The sequence below is a fragment of the Ananas comosus genome, linkage group 6 (genome assembly GCF_001540865.1).
Source record: "Ananas comosus cultivar F153 linkage group 6, ASM154086v1, whole genome shotgun sequence".
NCBI lineage: Eukaryota > Viridiplantae > Streptophyta > Magnoliopsida > Poales > Bromeliaceae > Ananas > Ananas comosus.
This window is the reverse complement of record NC_033626.1, coordinates 11,311,023-11,334,310: the sequence shown is the minus strand read 5'-3', so window position 1 is coordinate 11,334,310 and position 23,288 is coordinate 11,311,023. Positions and strand designations below refer to the sequence as shown.

Below are 23,288 nucleotides of genomic sequence, written 5' to 3'. Positions count from 1 at the left end.
ATTTTGAAATAGGTTCTTTGATTTTTTTTTTTCCTTGGGGCATTCTCTTAAATTTTATTTATTTTGATGTAAATAATTTTGTTCTATCAAACTAAAACAATTATAAAATTAATTAATAACTCTTCCAAATTTCTTGGCTCCATATTTTTTAATTAAAGAAAGAGTGGATTGGGCTAATAATTGGCTATCAATAGTTAAAAAAATTATTAGTTAACAAAAAATTAATTAATTGGTAAAACTAATTTTAAATTTAAAACTATAATTTGAAAAAACTAGAAATAATAAACTAAGAAAAATATTATGTCTACATCTTAAAGCAGTGTGTAAATTTTTGGCTTATCTATTAAAAAAAATATATAGTACTTAAAAAAATAATAAAATTATTAAAAAATCTCATATTCCTTTAATCTTTTCTTAGATTTTGCTATTTTTTTTTGGTGATTAATAAATACAAAATCTACTAAATAAGTAGTAATAAAATTATTAAAAAATCTCATATTCCTTTAATCTTTTCTTAGATTTTGCTATTTTTTTTTGGTGATTAATAAATACAAAATCTACTAAATAAGTAGTAATAAAATTATTAAAAAATTTTAGAAAATAAATAGAGTGTAAAATTTACATTGTATTTAACGTACAAAAAGGTTGGAAGATCATTGAGAATCTCCGTACATTATTTTTTTTTTATGTTTTTTATTTCTCATTCCTTGTTTGGGTGGGTAAAATGGAGGAATTGGACCACTTGACGTTCGTGTCACTTTAGCCAATCAATAATTTTAAAAAAAAGAACATAAATTTTCCCCTGGCATTTAATTAAATCGATCAGAGTTGTTGAAAAGTCCACGTCGAAGGCACAGCATGTGCCTAATGGCCTGTTATTTTTAAGACTAAATTATATTCTTTTATTATCCTCGTGGGTGATGATTTAATTTTTAAAATTATTTAGTAAGTAATATAATATTTTAATTATTATCATGTTATCAATTATAATATTTTTACAATAACAACATGGGATTTGACTACACTAATTTAAAAAATTTCAAAGTAAAAAATTTAAAATAAATTAAAATTTAAGAATTAAAATATAACATGCCTTAACGATTATAATTTAACTTTTTTTTTGTATTAAGGCTAATAATCATAAACAAGTTGCTTATGGCACCAAGTGCGTTATGTGAAAACAAGAAGCGTGTTTTCTTCACACGAAATCCAAATTCTAATGTGAATGGAATATTGGAATCTACACCTAAGCAATAAGTTTACATTACTATTAATTAGAAGAAATAACATTATCAACTATATAGTTTGTAATTTTTTTTCCTTTTCACCTTCTGCCTTTTTCAAGTCTTTTCCAAAGGATATTATCCAGTTACCATCACTCAGAGGTGGAGATGCAAATTGGTGGAAATTCCTTCCCAATCTATTTTGAATAGACGTAAAAATAAAAATAATAACTAATCCGTGCGAAATATGTTTCTTCTTTTAATCTGGTGTGATTTGCCAAAAAATTATTACCGCGTCCTCAGTCGAATAGTAAGTGAAGGCGAAAAAAAATGATAAATATCAACATGTCTTAAGCTTAGTTTGGTATTAAGTTCTATCTAACGCTATTAGATAAAATGGAGTTGAGAAAAAAATATATAGGGATATGCTTCTGCGTTCTCCGGTGGAACCGCAGAAAATATATCGTAACCGACTTATAACAATATGCGGAACGCAATATTACGTACGGAAACAAATATGGTATTTTTCCATCGTCGTTTCTCACCGCACGTAATGTAATCTCCCCGCAATTCCAAACGAAGCCTTAATCTGCTCCGACCTATCAAGAACCTGGAGCGGGAGGTGAGGGTCGCCTCGTGCCCTCGGATCCATTCCGTTTGCATCCCAGTCAGTTGCTGGGCCTACTAAACAGGCATGAGCTGGCTCATAGCCTAGAAAACTGTTGTCTTCGGCCCAACTAAAAGCCCAGCCCATTTCCTCAACTCTTTCCTTTCTATTCCCCAAAGTTTAAGAACCCCCACTCCCTCTCTCTCCCTCTCTCTCTCTCTCTCCACCATTGTTTAATCTATGGAAATGGATATGTTCAATATAATAATGGCCATGGTTTCATGCTTAGAGAGCTCTCCTTGGTATAAACCTGAGAGTAAGAAAGGTATAGGAGAATGAGTTAATCCACCTCCCCCCATCGCTCTCTCCCCACTCTTTCTCTGTCCATGGCCTTTTCTCCTCCACCTCCGAGAAGGCTAATAATGGCGTGGGTATCTTCTGTTCTCATGCTTTGTTGGTTTCTTTTCCCATTTATCCCCTCATCAGGTGAGGCCCATTACTCTTCTTTTGGTAGCAACTTTGTGTGTGTCTGTGTGTGCGTGTATGTGTGTGTGGTTTTGATCCTGTGTTCTCTGTGGTCATGCTCTGTTTCTGGGTTTTTAGCACATGGATTCAGCAAAGTAAGGGGAGTGAACTTGGGAGGGTGGCTTGTGGTGGAAGGGTGGATTAAGCCTTCTCTGTTTGATGGGATCCCTAATGGAGACATGCTTGTATGTTATGAACTAGAATTGTTCTTGGTTTTCACCATTGTGAAGAGAAGCAAATGGATTATTTATTTATATATATATATATATTTGTTGTGGGATTTGGTTTCAGGATGGTACCCAAGTGCAATTCAAATCAGTGGTGCTTCAGAAGTTCGTTAGCGCGGCCGGCGGCGGAGGCTCCAATGTGATGGTGGACCGGGATATTGCGTCTTCGTGGGAGACCTTCAAGGTCTCTGCTCTGTTTCAGAATGCCCGCAAAGTGTTTGCTTAAAAGCTCCAGAGGCTTCCTTTTGGTGCATTGTTTTTCTAGGCTAAATGGTTTTGTTTTGTGAGGTGCATTTCCCTGTTGAACAATAGTTAGTTCCACCGAGCTTGCCTTGCTGATGTGGAGAAATTATTATTATTTTTTGACTGTTGCTTAATTGCCTTTTAATGTACAATTTTGATAATTGGCTCTTTAATCAAATCCATGGTATAAAGAGGCTCCAGATGATTTTTGGCTGCATTTCACGAAGAGCATATTCCTTATATATTACACTTGATTATCATTGTGATTTTTTTAAAAAAATCCCATCTCAAAGTTACATGCAGGATTCATTCAAGGAATTGTGCTATCAACTCGTATTAGATGATTGATCTTTGGATCGCATAACTCGAACCTTGACTGGCCACTAGATCTAGTAGAATGGTAGGATAAATTGGTGAGACCTGAAAAATCTTTTCTTGCTAAACTAACAAAATATCTTGGGTCTTGAAAAATAAAATTATGTCACTTTTCCATTATGTTAATTAGGAACACAGGATTAGAGAACTATTGTATGTTTAGGAGACTAATTTTCCCATAGATACTGAAATTACATTTACATTTAATATATAAGAGATGCATGGAGATTTGTATCAATGATATCAGCTATGGAATATCGGGAGAAGTATCAAACATTTTGGATCGCCTTATGTTGCTATATATTCATTCATTTTATTGTGGTTTTTGCAAATCTCCTCATACTCCATGCTCTTTATTCTACTAAAATCGTTTACTCTTCATGTAATTTTCGTTGCTAATATGAGAGAGTATTATGGCTATATCTAATTTGTTTTTTTTTCCTCTTTCCTTTGACAATACCAGCTCTGGAGAGTGTCCGACAAAGAATTTCAGTTTCGATGCTTGAATGGTCAATTTTTAACATCAAACAGTGGAGGTGATTTAATCACAGCAACGGCAGATACACCAGCAATGACTGAAACCTTCTATATTGAAAGAAATAATGCAAGAGTTCACATCAAACTTTTGACTGGAGGCTATGTGCAAGTATTGCCTGGTCTCAATTTGAGCATTTGATAGTTACAGTAGAGTACTTCAGCGACCTTAAGCACTGAATCAATACCATGCACAAGAGGTTAACATCTGCCTATCTCATTTAGGCGACAATGGATAATCTGCTTACTTCAAATTATCAATTGGAACCAGGGTGGGATGATAATTCCGCGACATTTGAAATGATAATTGTTGCCAATACCTTGCACGGAGACTACCAGCTTGCCAATGGATATGGGTACAACCAAGCCAGTGACGTCTTGACAGTAAGTTTGATAAACAATTTTTTGACAACTTATGAGGAGAAATACTGATCATCATGCATCTTTTCTGTGCGCCACGTCCTTTTTGGTGGTTTAAAATTTTTGGTATATCTAAGTGTATACCCCCTGCTGATTTATTATTTACAAATTTATCTGTTTCAAATATGGGTTCTCATAAAACTAATACATATTTTTCTCACATGATTGAATGACCCTGCAACTTAATGTAAATATATTTTTGTCAGAAACTGCATTTTCGAGGGGTATATATGAAAATTGAACAAGATTATATATGTAGCTAGATGGTTCTGCCGGTATATATATGTAAAAGTCTCAAGAATTTAACTAAGAAATGCATTTCATCTTTTTGCTACTTTTATTTCTTATAAATCAACAAAATAAAGCATGTTTGCGTTGCTTTTTCAGCATTTGTAACTTTCTTTACACAATATGCAGAGACATAGAGACAGCTTTATTACTGCAAGTGATTTTGATTTCCTCTCCAAGTGTGGTATAAACACGGTTAGGATTCCCGTTGGATGGTGGATTGCCCAAGATCCTTATCCACCAGCTCCTTTTGTTGGAGGATCCTTGGCCGCTCTGGACAGAGCTTTTTCGTGGGCACAGTAGGTGTAGTTTCTTGACAGTCTGTAATCGGACATATGTACTTACGCTTCGGAGCTGCTATGACTTTTTGAGATTTTAATCGATTTACACACTACCATTACATTGATATCAGGACTTATAACTTGAAGTGCATCATTGATCTCCATGCTGCTCCGGGCTCCCAAAATGGGAATGAACATAGTGCTAGCAGAGATGGTTCAGTAGACTGGCCGTCACCAGATTACATCTCACAAACTTTGCATGTCATTGACTTTTTGTCTGCAAGGTACCTATTTTCTCATTGTGCTTTAGGGTTAAAAGTGTTATTATTTTTTTTCTCCTTTTCAACAACTATGCCTACTGAAATCAAAATATATTTACCAATTTATTGCACAAAATGATCTATTTTCTCACTAACAACACATTAATTTTTACTTTACTTTTTTTAAGGTATGCAAACCATCCTTCTCTGTTAGGCATCGAGCTTTTGAATGAACCTTCTGCTCCTGCTGTTCCGCTGGATGTTTTGGCTTCTTTTTACAGGAGAGGGTACGAAATTGTTAGAAATTATTCATCTACAGCGTATGTTATAATGTGCCAGAGAATAGGAAATACAGACCCTATGGAGCTTTTTCAGGCAAATATTGGTGTTTCAAACATTGTTGTCGATCTACATTATTATAACCTCTTTGATCCATTTTTCAACAACTTCAACGCGCTGGAGAATATTCAGTTTATATTCAAAAGCAGAGCACCACAGCTGCAAGCCCTGAATAGTCTAAATGGGCCTCTTGTCTTTGTTGGTACGCTTACCTGGCTCAAAATTTACTTTTTTTTTACTTCATTAGAGAAGCTTATTACATCTCACAAACCTATTTTATTTTATTATCCTTTTAAGTCTTGGGCTAATTAAAATGGTCTTTGCCGCCATGTAGTAGTACATAAATTTATATTGAATGTTCTAGATTGTAATTCTATTGGATTTTCTTAAAAGAATACGTGCTTGGGATGCACATGCCTAAACAGATCCAGTGTGGTGGTTTATTAATCACACAATCGCTATTCTCCCATTATTAGTCTGGTATTCTTATTATACAATTATGCCTAATATACATGCGTTGTATATCTTGTTAGGTGAATGGGTAAATGAGTGGAATGTACCAAACGCGTCGCAGATTCAATATCAGTTGTTTGGAAGAGCCCAGTTAGATGTCTATAACAATGCCTCCTTTGGCTGGTCATATTGGACCCTGAAAAATGATAGAGTGCATTGGGATTTCGAGTGGAATATAAAGAACAAGTACCTTTCTCTTGGTATACATACATGCACCTCATTTCACCCCATTGTTTGCAGGCCCTTTCTTTTGTTCTCTCGGATTTAGCAGTTATAAATTATAATCCTTCTAACTAAAGTTTGAGAATTTCAACAAGTTTATCTCGCTGATCTTAAATTTTGCAAAATATTTGCAGGTAAATCGTCGGTAAAACGCCCAAACTACCTTTTGGTTCTTGCATTGGTATGTGGGGCATACCTATTGATATTATCTGGTGTGACAGGATAACTTTGCGAGCGTGCATTTCGGATCTTCCTTCTATCAAATATATTTTCTTTTTCTGAGATTTTAATTTTTTTAATCCGTAAACCACATAAATTACTATACTGCATATTTTTTAAAATTGCATGATCATCCAATTATCTGTAAAATATCTTGTGAAGAGAATTACTAGCATGAAACGTTCTTTTTCTCAAGAAGTTTAGCAATAAAGTCTTATAGCTAGTTACCTTGATACACATGACTGAATAATGTTAATAGATGGTTTTGGTTTAAATTTGATCCTAAATTTTGTCCTACTGAACTGCTGATAATATTTGCTTATGTCAACTCAGGCAAATTTACGTTTAATATCGGGTTTTTGTCCGATTACAATGACTATCCAAATTGTCATGCCATATTCAAACTAATAATTATTATTTAATACTAAAATCTAGTTGCCGGTCCTAATTATCCATGTCACAAACTGTTGATTTTTTTAAAAGAAATTTTGACTGTTGGTACCTGTCAATTTCATATTTCAAGTTGCGTTTGTTTGTTTAAGAGAATGTTCTATTGAATCTTTTCCCCCCAGCTAAATTATCTTGTAATCTGAGGATAAGGGACAAAGTAAGTTTAGCATTTGGATGTGGATTACATTCAAAATATTAAAAATGATGGTTAAAAAAGAAGCATGATTCTGATGATTACATGATTAGTAAGGGGTTAAAGTTTTTTGAGAGCTTGTTTCAATGGTCGCTTCTGTGATATTCTGCAATAACCTGCTTTGACTATAATAAATTCATGTTGGTACGTTTAATTAGGGATTAAACTTTTGCAGATTAAGTGGACCGTCGAAATTATGCCACTGTTATACTTATCCACAAAAAAAGTACCTGTAACTGTGATTGTGATAAAAAAAATGCATCGCGACGAAAACACATCGGAAAATTTACTATCAGAAAAAACACGGATCTCGTGCATGGCAAGCGAAAGGGACCTGATGTGCACACAATGTAATTTTCTACATTAAGGTACAATTGTTAAGGGCCAGTTGTTATGTGATAGGTGAGAGGATAAGGTTCTCGAAGAAAAATGAGATCTCAAATTATTTTTTCAGAATTAGATAAATCAGTTTTGCGAGAAAAATGAAGGTATTCGCATTAACCATAGTCGTCAAATTTTTTTTAAAAAAAATTAAAATCAAGCTTCTAGTTGGAATCATAAATTTAAATTTTATAACACACAAATTACTGTTAGATAAACTATTCAGACATCCAAATTAATAATTAGTCTAAAGATGGTTGGTATAAACCGATGTTATGTAACTACTAAAAATCTGTTTCGTATTGACGGTTATCAAAAAATTTTAAAAAGTATATAGAAATATATTTTGTATTTTCAAGTAGGAGGATAGAAATTAGGATAAACTTCAAATACTATCCTTGTGATTTTGCACTTTCTCACTTTAGTATACTGTGGTTTAAAGTGTATCAGTTTAGTACCCTATAATTTTATTTTTTTCTTTTCGTCAGTAATTTTGTTAACTTTTCGTTAAATCATGTATAAAAAAGACTTCAGGTTCTCCACCAATAGTTTATTGAATATGCACTTTAGTGCCCTTTAGTTTTAATTTTGTCACTGATTTAAAAAAAAAAAATAGTGGGGAGGATAACAAAAAGAAAAAAATAAAACCACAGGGTACGAAAGTGATACACTTTAAACTATAGTGTATTAAAGTGAGAAAGTGCGAAACCATATGGTTTTATTTGAAGTTTTTGCTAAAAATTATATTACAGTTAAATTATTACAATTTACACAAAGTAATAGTTTTGGGATAAACTTCAAATTATATTACAGTTGAATTATTACAGTAGAATTATTACAATTTACAATTAGGATAAACTTTAAATACCACCTGTGGAAGGAAACTCATGCTTCACTGTTATGCAGCTTGAAAATAACGACTTCCGTATTTGAATGAGCTCGCCTCTCTCCAACCATCTAGGATTCTCTTGGCTGTAAACTTATAGTTTGATCGTCCAAAAATATAGAATTTCACCGGCCATCTTCAGTATAAGAAATAAAAGATTTGATGAAAGATTTGATGATTGGTATTTGAGATTTAAAGTTCGAAATCTAATTATTTTATATTTTCAGCTAAATTTATTTATTTTTTAAAAAAGAAAGTGAGTAGCATGGTATATCTCTTTCAAAAAAAAAAAAAATTAACACTTATCTTTTCACTCTCTTCTTTCTTGAAGTACTAAAATTTTAAAATAATTATTTAAACTCTTGTACCGATAGTTGTAATTCTACAATCTATTTGCGATTATACACTTAACATTTTTCGATATGATCGACTGTTTCTAATACAAGTGGCAAAAAATTTGATGGTTGATATTCGAGGTTTTAAATTTGAAATCTAATTTTTTCAGTTATATTTATTTTTAAAAAAATAAATAAAATGGATGGTATATTATTTTTTTCGAAAAATATAAATATTTTTTGATATTTAAGTGGGGCTGGTACGGCTGGCAATGAGAAGAAACACCCACCCACCTTCCCGTGAGCAGCCGCAGCCTGAGGCCGCTGACTGGGTGTGTACATGCGCAGGCGCTGCCGTCATGTGCAGCGGAACAACAACAACAACAACAACAACAACAACAACAAAAAAAAAAAAAAAAAAAAAAAAAAAAAAAAAAAANAAAAAAAACCCTCTCTGCGGATCGAGTTGCGTCAGCCTCGATGGCTCCGATCGAGTTTGGAGCTTTTCTAGAACCCACCGATTCCCTTCTCACGTTCTTGCTGTTGACTTACTGCCGCATCTCTAGAATCTTTAGATGCCCGACCGCAGGAGGAGCAGCAGCTGCCGTCCTTGACTGCCCAAACTGCACAATCCAGAAAGTCAGACTTTAACCCAAATTCCGCCACCGTTGCTTTCTCCAACGGAAACTTTGCATTCCACCCCAGCTCCCTGAATTAGGAAACAAAGTTGGTGAAAACCTATCGTCAAGCATCTTTTACACGTTCGGACGAACCGCGTAATTCCCACGAAGGTGAGGGGGTTATACGGGAATGATGCTGATCATATATCATTCATTTATTCTCCCTTCATTAATTTCATACATACATACGTGCCAATCGTAAACGGGACTCTCACGTGTGTTGAGCCCCGACCCCACGCGTCGGACCCAGACCTACTAATCCCCGGTCGTCCCCGCACCAAATGTCTATTTGACTTGCCCTCAATTTTTTTTTTTTTTTTTTCATAGAAAAGAAAAAAAAAAACTCCTCTTCCCCTCCCTCGTAGGCTCCTACTATATTAGCACCAAAGCCACAACTTCGTTCCCCCCTTCCTTCGATATATTAGTTATAGTTATAAACCGCGCCAACATTCGCTAGCTATTATTCCCTCTTACCTCTACACTCTTCTAGAAACACCTCGCGCGCGGCTCTCCATGGCGATCAGGAACGGGACTCGCCTTCCCCATCACCTCCTCTTCCTCCTCCCGCTGCTTCTCGTCGTGGGGTCGAGGCGCGCCATGGCCCAACCCTCGCCCCCCTCCACCGACGCCATGAACGACTACTTCCCCCCCGCGAGCTTCAACCCCTCCGTCGCCATCCTCATCGTCGTCCTCGTCTCCGCCTTCTTCTTCCTCGGCTTCTTCTCCATCTACATCCGCCGGTGCGGCGGCGACCCCTTCGGCCCGGGCGGCGGCGGCGTCTCCCTCCGCGCAGGCGTCAGCGCCCTCGGCGGGGTGATGGCGCGGTCGCGGCGCCCAGCGGGTCGACCCGCCGTGCTCGAGACGTTCCCGACGCTGGCGTTCGCGGAGGTGAAGGAGCTGCGGATCGGGAAGGGGTCGCTGGAGTGCGCGGTGTGCCTCAGCGAGTTCGAGGACGACGAGACCCTCCGCCTCCTCCCCACCTGCAGCCACGCCTTCCACCCGGACTGCATCGACGCCTGGCTCGCCTCCCACGTCACCTGCCCCGTCTGCCGCTGCAACCTCGTCCGGAGCGGAGGATGCCGCGGAGCCGACCCCCCTCGCGCGCGAAGGAGAAGGGGAGGTGGTGATCGACGTTGCGGACGAGGAGCGGGAGGAGGAGCGGCGGAAGCAGGAGGCGATCGAGCTGCAGCGGATCGGGAGCCAGAGGCAGGCGATGCGGGCGAGGTCGGGGCGGCGCCCCGCGCGGTTCCCGCGCTCGCACTCGACCGGACACTCCCTGACGACGACGACGACGACGACGACGACGGCGCCGGCGCCGGCGATGGTGGCGGCGCCGGAGGCGGAGGGGAACCCCGATCGGTACACGCTCCGGCTCCCGGAGCACGTACGGCGGGAGATCGTCGCCGCGGGGAGGCTGAAGCGGACGCGGAGCCTCCTCGCGTTCCCGAGCGGCGGAGAGGAGAGCTCGCGGCGGGGCTACCGCGGCGGCGGCGGCGGCGGAGAGGGGAGCAGCCGCGGGGGGAGGAGCGTCCGCCTCGGAAGATCGGAGCGGTGGCCTAACTTCTTCACGCGGACGTTCTCCGCTAGGGTTCCGGCCTGGGCATCGGGGAGGAGATCGGTAGAGGGCTCGGTGAAGAAGGGGGAGGGGGATGGCTCGACGAGGGGCAAGCTCGCCGCCGCCGTCGCTCCCTTCGATTGCTTTGTCGTCCACGGCGGCGCTCGCGCGGCGAGTGTGATCGCGTGGACACACCATTTTCTTTTCCTTTTTTTTCTTTTTTTCTTATTTATTTTTTCAGATTTTTTTGTGGTCAATTCTCAAACTATGACACACGCACAGTACAACGAAACTGGGGTGATCGATAGGATGACGTGGCGATGCGGGGACCGCTAGTTTCCGTGTCGCCAAAGTCATGAGCCGTCGTTTTTGAGAGCTGTATAGAAGACTCGTAAAGTAAGAAAGTTGCTTTTAATCGGTTAAAAGTATATATATATATATATATATTTTTTTTTAGGCGCTGGATTTTGGTGAGTGGAACAGTTGAACGGGCCTGATCAAATCGGAGAGAGCCGCATTGGCTGTGAGCCGGTGATAAGAATATTTGCTCATCAGTCATAAGCAATAAAATGTATAGATATAATTTTCAGACAACGATATATATACATTACTGACGGTTCCTAGAGTAAGTGGCAAATAATTTGGTGGTTGGTATTTGATACTCAAATTTGAATTCTAATTGATTCACATTTTCAGCTAAGTTTATTTCTAAATGAAATAAACGAAGCGGGTAGCGTATTACCTATCTCTCTTAAAAAAATAGAAAAAGAAAAAAGGTCTCTTTAAATGTATTGCTTCCACAGATTCCACGCGTGTACTGCATGGGTCCACCCAATCAATCAATTGTTACTTAAAACTTCAATGCGACTATTGAGCTCAATCGCTGAACATGTCATTACTCGTCATCCGATCGATTTCCCACACGAAATCACCGAATACACGTATAAATCCATCGATCGCTGAAGTTGTGTCCCAAATCAATCCGATCGATTTCCCACACGAAATCACCGAATACACGTATAAATCCATCGATCGCTGAAGTTGTGTTTGTCGATGAATCGACAATTAAATGTGGGGATTACCTGTCGTGGGAAGGCGACGACTTGTGATCATTTGTGAATGGGCAAACGCTCACAGTCACGGCAACGACAGGGGGCGGTGAAGAGTTGAAAAGAGAAAATTTGGAAGGTGTGATTGTGGTCAGACTGTCTTACCATCTTAGGTTTACATTGACACTTCTTCCCACTTAGCATAATTTGCTTACAAGTATTCTTCCTTTTTTCGAATTAATGCTGATCAAACAATACTTTTTATGTGTAGGACTACTGTACTATTAGAAGTACGACAGTTCTTATACTTCTAAGTTTTTAATTATTCATCAACTTTGATGGATGATTAGAGCGAGAGAATAACGAAAAATTGAAAAGAAATTCAAAAAAAAAGAGAAATTGAGAAACCAAATTTCTCACTAATATCTTATCTTTTTCTCACCTAACCATTCATCAAAATTGATGCATAATTAGAAACTTAGAATCACACGGGCTGCTGTGCTCCTAATAACACAGTAGTTTTATTCTACTTCTTATTATCTAAAAATTGAAAAAAAGAAACATGCTTCCTATTTGGTTCTAAAAATCAAAAAACATACTTACAGCGAGAATCTTTAAAAATCTACTGTTAAGTCACTAATGCATAGATATGCTTTATCTAGTGTAATTAATTCGCCAATGGTTACAGAAAGGCCGCATAAGAGGTACCTAAAGCATTACTATCAAACCAATTGCTGCAAATTAATCAATCCTGCTATGTATACCCCAGGTAGGAATGTAGGATCTTTTCCTTTTCGTTTAATATATGCTTGTTAAAAAAATTTTTAGTGATGATAAGTAGTGGAAGGTAATATTCATTCTTTAAAAGAAATAGATAATATTTTTCCTTGAAAGGCATGTGTTTCCAAAATTAGTACTCAGTAGGAGTAAGTTGTGAGACAGTGAGAGAGCATTGTGCTCTTGATTTGCTGTCCCAAAGCTTTAAATATTGGAGATTTGTTTTTTTTTTTTTTTTTCAGGAAAAGCTAGCATGCTACCCGCTTCATTCAATGGAGAAGTGAACTTAGCTACATGGGTGAGACAACAGAGGCCCCGAGAAGGGCGCGAAAAAAATAAAATAAAACAAAATAAAATAAAATAAATTAAAAAACCCTATGTTACAGATACGTCAGTTGATTGGCCATACTAACGTCGATCAGGAAAAAATTCCACCCATTGGTACGTTAGCTGTTTAACCTTTCGGATTCCAAGAAAAGGATCAGGCTTTTAATCATTCTGAAAATTATACCGGTTCTGATCTCCCAAATGACCCACCAACAAACAATATTGGAGATTTGTTGCCTTTTAAAGTTCACTAATAATATATTTATATTATCACTAATGGACACTGGTTGTTGATCAGTGCAATAAATTAACTTCCAACGTTTAAATCGTGTAGCACTTTAAAAGTGCATGGAAAAAAATATATGATTTTTCAAAAAAAAAGTACAGGATAAATTGGAGAATGGATGATTGGACCATGTAGAGGAACATGCCCTTGTCTTGTTGGTTAACTTATTTACACTTGAATGATTGACAATGTCTTTTATTTAAGTATTTGAATGTACAAAACTTTTTAGTGTCCAAATTAATTTAAGATGTCCAGTGCGAACAGGCTAGCATGTGTTAGACTTGGACAGCTGACCAAAACCAACATTTAAATTAGGAATTTATTTTATAATTATTTAAAAAAATATATTAAATTTATCTGAATTATGAATCATTTTAGATTAACTATTTAATATTTTAAATTTTAAATTTTACTATCAAGTCTTTCAATTTATATAATTTGAGTGAGCCAACAATTCTTTGAATTTAAAATTAAGCTAATTATTTAGTTTAATAAATATATAGTTGCGAGTGTTGCATAAAATATACCAACTAAATTTATAAAGATAAATAACACATTCAAATTTTGAAGTCAAAATGCTTGACTGACTAAAATTAAATAAATTGAAAGATTTGATAGTAAAATCAAGTGAGATTTTGAAAAATTGAATAGCTAGTTCAAAATAATTCATAGTTTAGATAAGTTCTGTATGTTTTCACTTTATTATTTTAGAGGATCCGAAGAATGGTTAATTTTTCATTTGCTGGTTAACTTTAATTTATGCCTTCATATTTTCTCGAGTATCACAGTATCTTAAAGTTTTATTTGATCAACCGAAAGGGACTAAAAATTTGCAATTATTGCTAAACTCAAATAGCTAGGCAATTAAAAACTACCATGTTATTCATCAAATGTAACATGTTTTCTGTGCTAAATCATTTCTCAGAAGGCATATATTCATCCTCTAATTTTGATAATTGTTTCAGAATTAATTTTATGCTTATTTGAGATGCAAGGGGATATGAAAGTGGAGGAGGATTAACTCTTCTTTTTTTTCCAATATTTATAGTAAAACTAACAGATGTCATCACTTGTAAATTTGTTCAATGTGTATGAACGCATAAGATACTAATAAGATTGGACTTGGGCTTGGTCAAATTTGATGTGATCGATCAGAATTAATTAATTCAGAGTGCCCCTGATGTTACATAAGTTTTCTAAGGAAAACATTTGGACCTCATTTTATATTTTATGTGTGTGAGTGAATATTGCACACGATGTATGCTTCACATTAGTATATCTATATGTTAAGTTCCTTGAGTTTTTAATTATAATCTACTTGCTTTTGTGAACTACGTACAAGCGAGATGCAATAAATAATAACAGATGTTAGTTATGTGAATTAATTTAATAAAAGCTTATAAAGTGCATGGCAATTAATATACAAAAGGGCCAAGCTTGGATTTGTTAAAAACTGATAAGAACAAATCAGAGTGAACGTTATGTGCTGACGCTTTGTATTGTAACATACAATGATTGCCAATTATGTGAGCAACGTACTAATTAGGGTTAATTTTATACATGTTTCCGTAAAGTATTAAATAATAGGTAAATTTCTACAAAACTTAAATGATCAGATTATATATCGATCCCTCTAAAAGTTTTGATTCCTTCATACATGTGTACTTACAGTTTGAGCTTTTTAAAAGTCGATGCGTAAAATAACTATTTTGTCCTTATAAATTTACGCATGCAAAAAGTTATCCTTCTTTCTCTTTCCTCACTTTCGCCAGGGCACATGCAGCGTACCTCATTTTTATCGTGGTTGAGGGTCTCGCCTTCAACATCGCTGCCGCCATAGGTCTTGTTATCGTTTTGGATAAAGTGGAGAGAGGGAGAAAGATGATGAGACTCAATATTAGAATATAAATTATATACACATAAGGTGAAAATATTATTTTATCTCTTAACTATGGTCAGCATTGTTAACTCACGGTTATCTAAATTTTGGTAACAGATAGTCCGCTGTTTTAACTCACAATTACCTAAATTTTGATAACAGAATAATATATTTGTAGACGGGAGGACTTTTGGAGGGAAAAAATTTTTGATAACTTTAAGTTTTTTGTAGGAATATATTTGCTATTTAATATTTTTATAGAAAGCCATATGCAATTATCCCTATTGATTCATATTCTAAGTTCGTTAATTATTTTTATTATATGTATTTACAAGTTACAATGTGCATTATTCACGTATAAATTAGGAATTCAAGAAAAATTGCCAACAGTTAGTAATCTTTCCTAAAACCTATATAAAAATAGAAAATGATCAATGTGATATTTTCTTTTTCCTTTTTCTTGTAATCAAAAGTACTTTTTTTTTTTCTTCTCAAGGACTCTGTATGAGTCTTAATTAAGTACTCTCTACTTTTTTACCACACGTAACGTAACGCATGTTCTCTGCGAAATTCCCAAATAAGGAAATATTGGTAAGATCAGACCTGTTTGGACCAAGTGATCACAAGCTCAAATGAATATGGTTTAGGTTTATACCTACAGGTAACCGAAGAATAATTGATGAACCAGCCCAGGAAAAGGACATGGTCCAAGAATGACCCCAAAACTGGGGGCCCAATGGTTAATTTGGGCAACTTTAACTGAGTGTAAAACAAATACCATTTGTATTAGTTACCTGGTAGAATCAGAATGAAATATAGCTTAATATAACGTTATTAAATAATATGAAATAATCGTTGTTTTTTAAAAGTTTAAGCTAGTAGAGAACTGTGTTTACATCTGGACTTATGATATTTTGATAGGTACAAGACATGGACTTTAATTAAGTCAGACGAAGTCAATTATGTTGGGAGTATGACGTGACTCGAATTCAAAATTTCCTATTTTGATACTATATTAAAAAATATAAACGAACTGTTATTCTCTAAAAATTTAAGCTATTAGAGAACAGTATTTTTGTATTTTCATATTTAACAAATGCAAATTTAATTAAAAAAAGAGAGGAGTCTCGTAGGATTTGAAATAAAAACCTGCTGCTCTTGCACTATACAAAACAACTAGCTACTATGAAAACTTAAATTAATCAAAAAGAATGTCTTAATATTTTAGGATATATTCAACAAATTAATATCGAGGGCTCAAATGGAACTCATATTTTAGCCCTCATTCTGGTATGAAATCAATGTTATAGCTAGTTATAAATATCTAATATAGGTTATTCAGAAAATGAAAAGTTAATTCGATTATTTTCAGCCCAAGAATCAAAACTATTTTCATTTAGAAAGTAAATTTCAAATTAGAGAAAGGATATGTTGTTTGATGATTTATTAAAATTAATATTTAGATGAAGGAAATTGATATGCAGCTCCTCATGCATTTTTATATGAGGAGCTTTGTATGGAATTTTTGGACCTTTAGCCTCCGTTTGGTTCGGGGTTAAGGAAAAAGTAGCTATTCCAGGGATAGAGTTAAGTTCAGGGTTAAAGTGGGGTTAAAATTTTTTTGTATTTGGTTGGGGGTTGGAGTTAGTTTAGAATAATGAAAAATAGTGTTTGGTTGAAATAGGTGGGATAAAAAGATAATGATTGATAAAGAAGGATAATGATTGGTTGGAGTAGGTGTGATAAGAAAGATAATGGGTTATTATGAATAGAAAATTGTATTTGGTTGGAGTTTGGTTGGGTTAGGTGGGATTAGCTAACTCAGGATAATTTATTTGAGGTAGCTAACCCCACCCATTTTTTAGAATATTTGGGGATAAAATAGAGGTTAAGAGGTTATTTTACCCCTTAACTCCCAACCAAACAAGGGCTTAAATTTTTAAGACTAATTTCCGATCGTGCATATCCATACTTCAATCATTGAGATCGCTACACGTAAACTCCCCTGCCCAAGAATCGTGCACAACAAAAATAATAATAATAATAATTTTACGCATAAATAATCAATGGTTGAGATTCATGTCATCATGGAAATATGTAGGCCCAAAGAATAGGTTAATGTTTCCTCTTTTTTTTTTTTCGGGAAGTAGAAAGGGGTGAAATAGTTTTAAATCATAAATATTTATTTTTATCGTATAGTTTAATTTACCATAATATGAATTTGATGGCAATTTAAATTTTTTAAAATATTGTAATTAATTGATTTTGATTCACTCTCGTCGGAAATCAATTATGAAAAAGAAGAGACAGAAAAAATAAAATAATAATGTCGGAAAATTTTATTTTGCCCGTCTAATATTAACACGCGTGAATTCAATATTTTTCGATATACAAAAAATAGAAACACTTTTACGTCATTAACTTCGTATCTTGAATTTTTAAGTCATTAACTATCTTTCAAACAAACAGTAAAAAAGAATAAATTTATAAGCAAATAGTAAAAAAGAATAAATTTAATTTATGTGAACTCTCATTTAACTAACTAAAATTCTATTTAATTAGAATCTCAATTCCAGTAAAATAAATAGGCACATAGCTGTTGCCCTTGTTTGCTGCCAAAACAGCTACCATCACCTTTTTCTTTTTTATAATTTGTCTGTATCAATTGCAATTTAATGCCCTTTTGTCACTTCCCTCTTGCATTCAACATCAGATCATGTGCTCTTGCAATTATCTAGTGAGTTCTCAGCCCAAAAAAAAAAAAAAAAAAAAAAAACATCATGAGAATGACACGAATTTTCAAGCCATAAAAATAATAAAGGAAATGGTCCCACGTGTGAATCGCCGTAAGCATTATTTTTTTTCTGGATCTGTTCCTCACAATTCAGCTTCATCAGCTTCTCAAAATGGCTGCTGAAGCTTTCACCTGCAGCTCCTCTCTCCAGAACTGCTACTCCAGATCTCTACCCAGCTCCGTTAAAGAGCTATCGGAGGCGCCGTCTTTCACGTCTCTTCCTCAGTTCCTCGTGTCGCACAACCCCCGAGAGCGCGGCGAGCTCGAGCCCGTCTGCGATGCCGATCAGGAGATCCCCGCCGTCGATTTTGATCTGCTTGTGAACGGTTCGCCGGATCAACGGTCGCAGGTCGTCCGGGAGCTCGGCAGGGCGTGCCGAGACTGGGGCTTCTTCATGGTATACGTCTCATTCTAGAAGAAGTTCAAAAATGTATAGAGACCCCTCTACTATATAAAATCCTTGGGAATTACACTTTTTTAACTTTTTAATAGGAGATTCTTTACTTTTATTTGTTTTAATTTCTATTTTATTTGATCTGTTGGCTTAAAAAGTATGCTAAAATTAATGATTTCACTTGCTATTGGTTGTTAATTGGTATCAATTTTTATTTTAAACAAAATCAGAAGCTAAATCTTTGCAATCTTACTAAGAAGTCATATATAGCAGCTAATTTAACAGAATCTCACAAACAAAATTTTCATTTTCAATTCTATTGATAATATTTTTTCTAATAGACTTATCACTAAAATTATCCCAACTAAAATAAATAAATTGCATTGTTGAATATGTATTAAAAAAAACACTAAGGATCCATTTTAAAATGACTTTTAATTGTCGATTTAATAGAAAAATCCTACAAATATGTACCGAGTGTGTCTCGTACCCCGTGGGTTCAATGTTGCACAAAATAACTTTTTTTGTACATCCACATGCGAAGCTGATTGGAGCTATTCATGCGAAATTTTCTGCACATGAGGCTGTCTTATATATATATATATATATATATATATATGTTTTTAGTTTAGCAGCTCTTACCTTGTGGTTGTAGCTTGTTTTTGTTTACAGGTACAGCTATCGCTTCGTATAGAGGAGAAATTTCTTTGTATACTGCGGGTCTGTTAGCATGCTCGGGGAAACGCGGTAATCCAGGGCGTGATAGATTAAGTTGGTATCAGAGCTTAGAATCAGGTCGTTGGGACCTAGGAAACCTTAATTTGGCAAATCTTAGGAAGGCAAGATGCGAGAGGCGTGATTTATCGCGAAAGTCAGCGATTGAACTGTTTTAACTCCTCCTAGAGTGGAGTAAGTGACTAAAGAAGTGTCTGTTTCGGCCAAGAAAATTATGTTGGTTGCAGACGGCATAATTTTAAGGAGAAATAGGGGCAACCTTCTAGACTTTCGCTTGATTGGGTCGAGAGTTGATTGTGTTTTGTAAATTGGGTCGAGAGTTGATTGTGTTTTGTATCTGACCCTTGTTTTGATTTCAGGTAGCCATGTATTGACGCCGAGATCGACCATCGACGTGGGACCGTTCCACACCAGCTGAGATGCCTGAGCAGGCAGGGCCGAGTGCACCCCCTGATCNCTTCGACATAGTAGCTTTTGTTGAATACTCATGCTCCCGCTAGTATGAGTATTCTTTTTCGATGTTGCAGTTTTCAAATCGACGATCCACACCGTTAAACATGATCTAAAATATTTGAAACTTCTAGAAAATAAATTTTATAAATTTTCGAAATCATTATAAAGTCCATCAAACGAGTATAAAATTAACGGTTAAAATCGAATGACATTCTAAAAATGGACGATCCGATCCTTCAATTTAAGATCGGAGTTATCGATCTTTACTTAGATAGTGAATAGAATTTTCTATCAAAAATTCAATCTATTTCGATTCTTTTTCACCGTTAAACTAGCAAATATCTCATACCGGCCGTTAAAAATTGTTAATTTTGTGACCGTTTGATCGTAAGGTAAATGATATCGAAAAATTATAAAATTTAATTTTTATAAGTTTTAAATGCTCTAGATAATGTTTAACGGTATGGATCGTCGATTCGGAAGCTCTATCATCGAAAACAACTTATGAGTACGAGGGCGATCATACTCATAAGAATACAGTAGCCGTACTCTATATATATATATATATATATATGATGTAGCTGCGAAATGCAGGTGGTGAATCACGGCGTATGCGAGGGATTGACGGAGGCGATGAAGCAGACGTTCGCGGAATTCTTCGATCTGACAGCGGAGGAGAAAGGCGAGTACGAGGACGACGGCGTGCGTGTGATGAGTCCCATCCGAGTCGGCACCAGCTTCAATACCGCCGTCGATAAAGTAAGATACTGGAGGGATTACCTGAAGATCATAGTGCACCCGGTGTTCCACTCACCCGCCAAGCCCCCCACTTTTAGGTTAGCTTATCTTATTTTTTCTTTTTAAATAGTGATATATTATTGAGTAGGCTACCATACTCTTATGAGTATAGATTTTTCTATATTCATAAATTTTCGATCGTTGGAGGAAGAGATGTGCAGTTAGAATAATGGTGATCTTCTAAGATTGAATAGATGGTGGTTGGTTGAATAGTATGTCCTTTATAATACAAATTAGAATCATGCCGGAATTTCCGATCTATGAGTTACGATTTTGAATAGGGTCAGGACCCTTTAGTAGATCCTTTAAATCCGTATTCTGAGCCGTTTCAATTTGATTGTGAATCAAATCTCTCATAGCTCGTCACCAATTCATGTCATGCGTTACGTACCGCTGGGGCTAAATTTTGTTACGAGAATTACTGAAATGAAAATAGATTTCGTATTTGTTTTTTTATTCGAAATTGAATTGCTTGGATTAAAAGTTCACGAGTAAGATTTGCCATGTCCGGGGAGGCCAACTATTTGTACATTTTTGCACAAAATATTTCCGCGTAAATTGCACTAGTTGTACTCTAACCAAATTTCGCTTTAGATGCAGTGGTGCATATAACAATTTTCTCTCCTTTTTTTTCGGGTTTTTTTTCTAACACAAAAGCAAGCGTTAGTGTAGGAATGTCAAATTCAAAAACGAATGTCAAATTCAAAAAGCTTAAAAGTGTAGGAACTAGTAATGCAATTAAACCGAAATTTAAAATCAAGAATAAGTGTTATTTAAAACCGAGAAATTATTCGCAATTTTGCTTTCGCAGGGATATCTCCCAAGAGTACACAACGCGCATGAGAGCTCTAGGAACGGAGATCCTGAAGGGGATATGGGAGAGCCTGGGCCTCGACGGCGCCGGCATGACGCTGGCACTAAATCTCAACTCGTGCTTCCAAATCCTCGTCGCCAATCTCTACCCGCCGTGCCCTCAGCCGGAGCTGGCCATGGGCCTCCCGCCGCACTCTGACTACGGCCTCCTCACCGTCCTCTGCCAGAACGGCGTCGACGGGCTCCAAGTGAAGCACGAAGGAAAATGGATTCCCGTCAAACCCCGCCCCAACTCATTCCTCGTCAACATTGGCGATCAAATGGAGGTAATGAAGTAGCAGTGAGGCGTAGGGCTATAACGTGTTGCTTTAGCTCAATTATATAGTTCAAGATAAGATCTGCTCAATTTGCGGTGATCTCTGTGTGAGAACAGATCGTTAGCAATGGGAGGTACAAGAGCGTGCTGCACCGAGCGGTGTTGAGCGGCAAAAGCACGAGGATGTCGATCGTGACCCTGCTCGCCCCGTCGCTCGAGACAGTTGTGGCGCCGGCGCCTCTGCTGGTGAGCAGCAAGAACCCGGCCGCGTTTCGCGGCATGCGGTTCGGGGACTTCATAGAATACCAGCAGAGTAACAGGCTGAAAGATAAGTCAGTTTTAGATCTTCTTAGATTGAATGCAAGAGAGTAGCTGCTGTGTGGTCTTAATTAAGAGTTGGTTGTGGTCTAAAGGTGATGCTACTGCTGTATAAGAACTAGATGTTTCGAAATCAAGTGACTATTTAATTTGGTGTGTTTGGTCGAATACTTCATTGATTAGTATAAAGTTCTTTGTTGATGAGTATTAACAGGAGTTAAAGTTTAATCTCGTATCGGCTATGGTTTGATTGAGGATTTGCTTGATTCTACTGTATATAAGTGTTGTTTTAAAGTGATGTTTCATTACACTAGAATTTTTCTAATAGTTTTCAGCTGTTGTAAAAATTGAAGTACCAAATCGTAGCATTTGTATGGAGATCGACTCAAAATTTTATTTACATTTTTCACCTTAGAAGTGTTATATTTCCTTTTGGGGCTGTTTAGTTTCACATAAAAATGTGGAAGAAATTTTCAGAAAACAGACTTTTTCGGTTGAAAAATATTTTTATTTATGTCATATTTGGATGGCTGAAAATATTCTATATATATGATATTATGAGCTCGGCTACTATACTCTATGAGTATAGACTTTTTTGTACTCATGAGTTTTAGCCTCTATGAGTATAGATTTTTTTGTACTCATGAGTTTTTGATTGTTAAATCTATATTTTTAATTTTTTTCAGTCATTAAATTATACTATTCAACCAACTACCCACTCGATCCTAAAAGATCATTTTCGTCCTAACCGTACATTCTTTCATCTAATTGCCGAAAATTTATAAATACAAAAACATATATACTCACAAGAGTATAGTAATCCTAGCCATGAAATATATACGTAAATATTTATTAATTTTAAATATATAATATTATATATATAAAAAGGAGACAAAATCCTAAGCGGTCCACAGAATTTCTGCTTAATCTCGTGGACCGCAGTGATAAGCCTGTGACCGTCGACGCTATCTCTGCTCCTAAGATAGAGAGAAGTAAAAGTTGAACAATCCAAACCAATGTCATTATAAAAATTACACCAATTATAACATGATTGGCTACAGATTCCAAAAGAGTTATTTCTTTTATTCTATATTCAATAGTATTATTTCTACATTAGATTGGTAGGCAAGCATTCTAATAAAAGATTATTAGAGCAGTACTCTGATTGGAGAGAGTCATTACTTACTATCTAAAACTAATCCTCTCCCAGATCTCAGCCTCTATAGTGCAGTGTCTAAGTACAGTGTACTGTTACCTGAAATGTCCTACATTTATTTTGAAAAGAGCCCCACAATTTAAAACTTCGAAAAGCATCTACAATTCTGAGCACTTGTTCCGTGCTCCAAATTTCTGTTAGGAGAGCGACGTTCGCCGCCCAGCTAAACCAGCTCACTAAATTATTAAGAGAAAACTTTAAATATCACTTTTATAATTTTTATTTTTTATTTAGTATTCTGTAGTTTAAAAAGTAGAAGCAATTGCTTATATATTTCTGAAAAGTTTTCAACTTTTTGATTTACTCCCGATATATTTTTTCTACGTTCCAACCTATTTCTAATATATCCCTAGAGTTAAAATCTGTCAATAAATTCT

At 36.2% G+C, this 23,288-nt stretch overlaps 3 protein-coding genes across 6 annotated transcripts; all 3 read left to right on the top strand.

The window, feature by feature from the left end:
* Positions 2,040 to 6,551, top strand: LOC109711538 (probable glucan 1,3-beta-glucosidase A). Of its 4 annotated transcripts, XM_020234653.1 has the most exons (10): positions 2,040 to 2,316; positions 2,434 to 2,540; positions 2,647 to 2,766; positions 3,664 to 3,846; positions 3,960 to 4,118; positions 4,572 to 4,741; positions 4,855 to 5,007; positions 5,172 to 5,524; positions 5,856 to 6,035; positions 6,192 to 6,551. In XM_020234653.1, the coding sequence occupies exons 1-10, from the start codon at positions 2,217 to 2,219 to the stop codon at positions 6,281 to 6,283; spliced, it is 1,617 nt and encodes a 538-aa protein (XP_020090242.1). In that variant the 5' UTR covers positions 2,040 to 2,216; the 3' UTR covers positions 6,284 to 6,551. The 4 variants fall into 4 exon arrangements, with proteins under 4 accessions (XP_020090242.1, XP_020090241.1, XP_020090240.1 ...); XM_020234652.1 differs by having other exon boundaries at positions 2,040 to 2,540; positions 4,623 to 4,741; XM_020234651.1 differs by having other exon boundaries at positions 2,040 to 2,540.
* LOC109711539 (E3 ubiquitin-protein ligase ATL31-like) lies at positions 9,510 to 11,181 on the top strand. The gene is given in 2 exon segments (XM_020234655.1): positions 9,510 to 10,265; positions 10,267 to 11,181. Coding segments are annotated over 2 exon segments (1,377 nt in total). The 5' UTR covers positions 9,510 to 9,714; the 3' UTR covers positions 11,093 to 11,181.
* Positions 17,851 to 21,923, top strand: LOC109711540 (protein DMR6-LIKE OXYGENASE 2-like; the record flags this gene model as incomplete). The annotated part of the gene is given in 4 exon segments (XM_020234656.1): positions 17,851 to 18,265; positions 20,045 to 20,286; positions 21,060 to 21,387; positions 21,495 to 21,923. Coding segments are annotated over 4 exon segments (1,110 nt in total). The 3' UTR covers positions 21,750 to 21,923.

What these genes read in the sequence shown, in the direction of transcription:
- LOC109711538 (XM_020234651.1), top strand. Translation starts at nt 2,217, where the DNA reads ATGGCCTTTTCTCCTCCACCTCCGAGAAGGCTAATAATGGCGTGGGTA. An exon ending in TGACTGGAGGCTATGTGCAA is followed by an intron (nt 3,847 to 3,959) that starts GTATTGCCTGGT and finishes TATCTCATTTAG; the next exon opens with GCGACAATGGATAATCTGCT. An exon ending in AAGCCAGTGACGTCTTGACA is followed by an intron (nt 4,119 to 4,571) that starts GTAAGTTTGATA and finishes CACAATATGCAG; the next exon opens with AGACATAGAGACAGCTTTAT.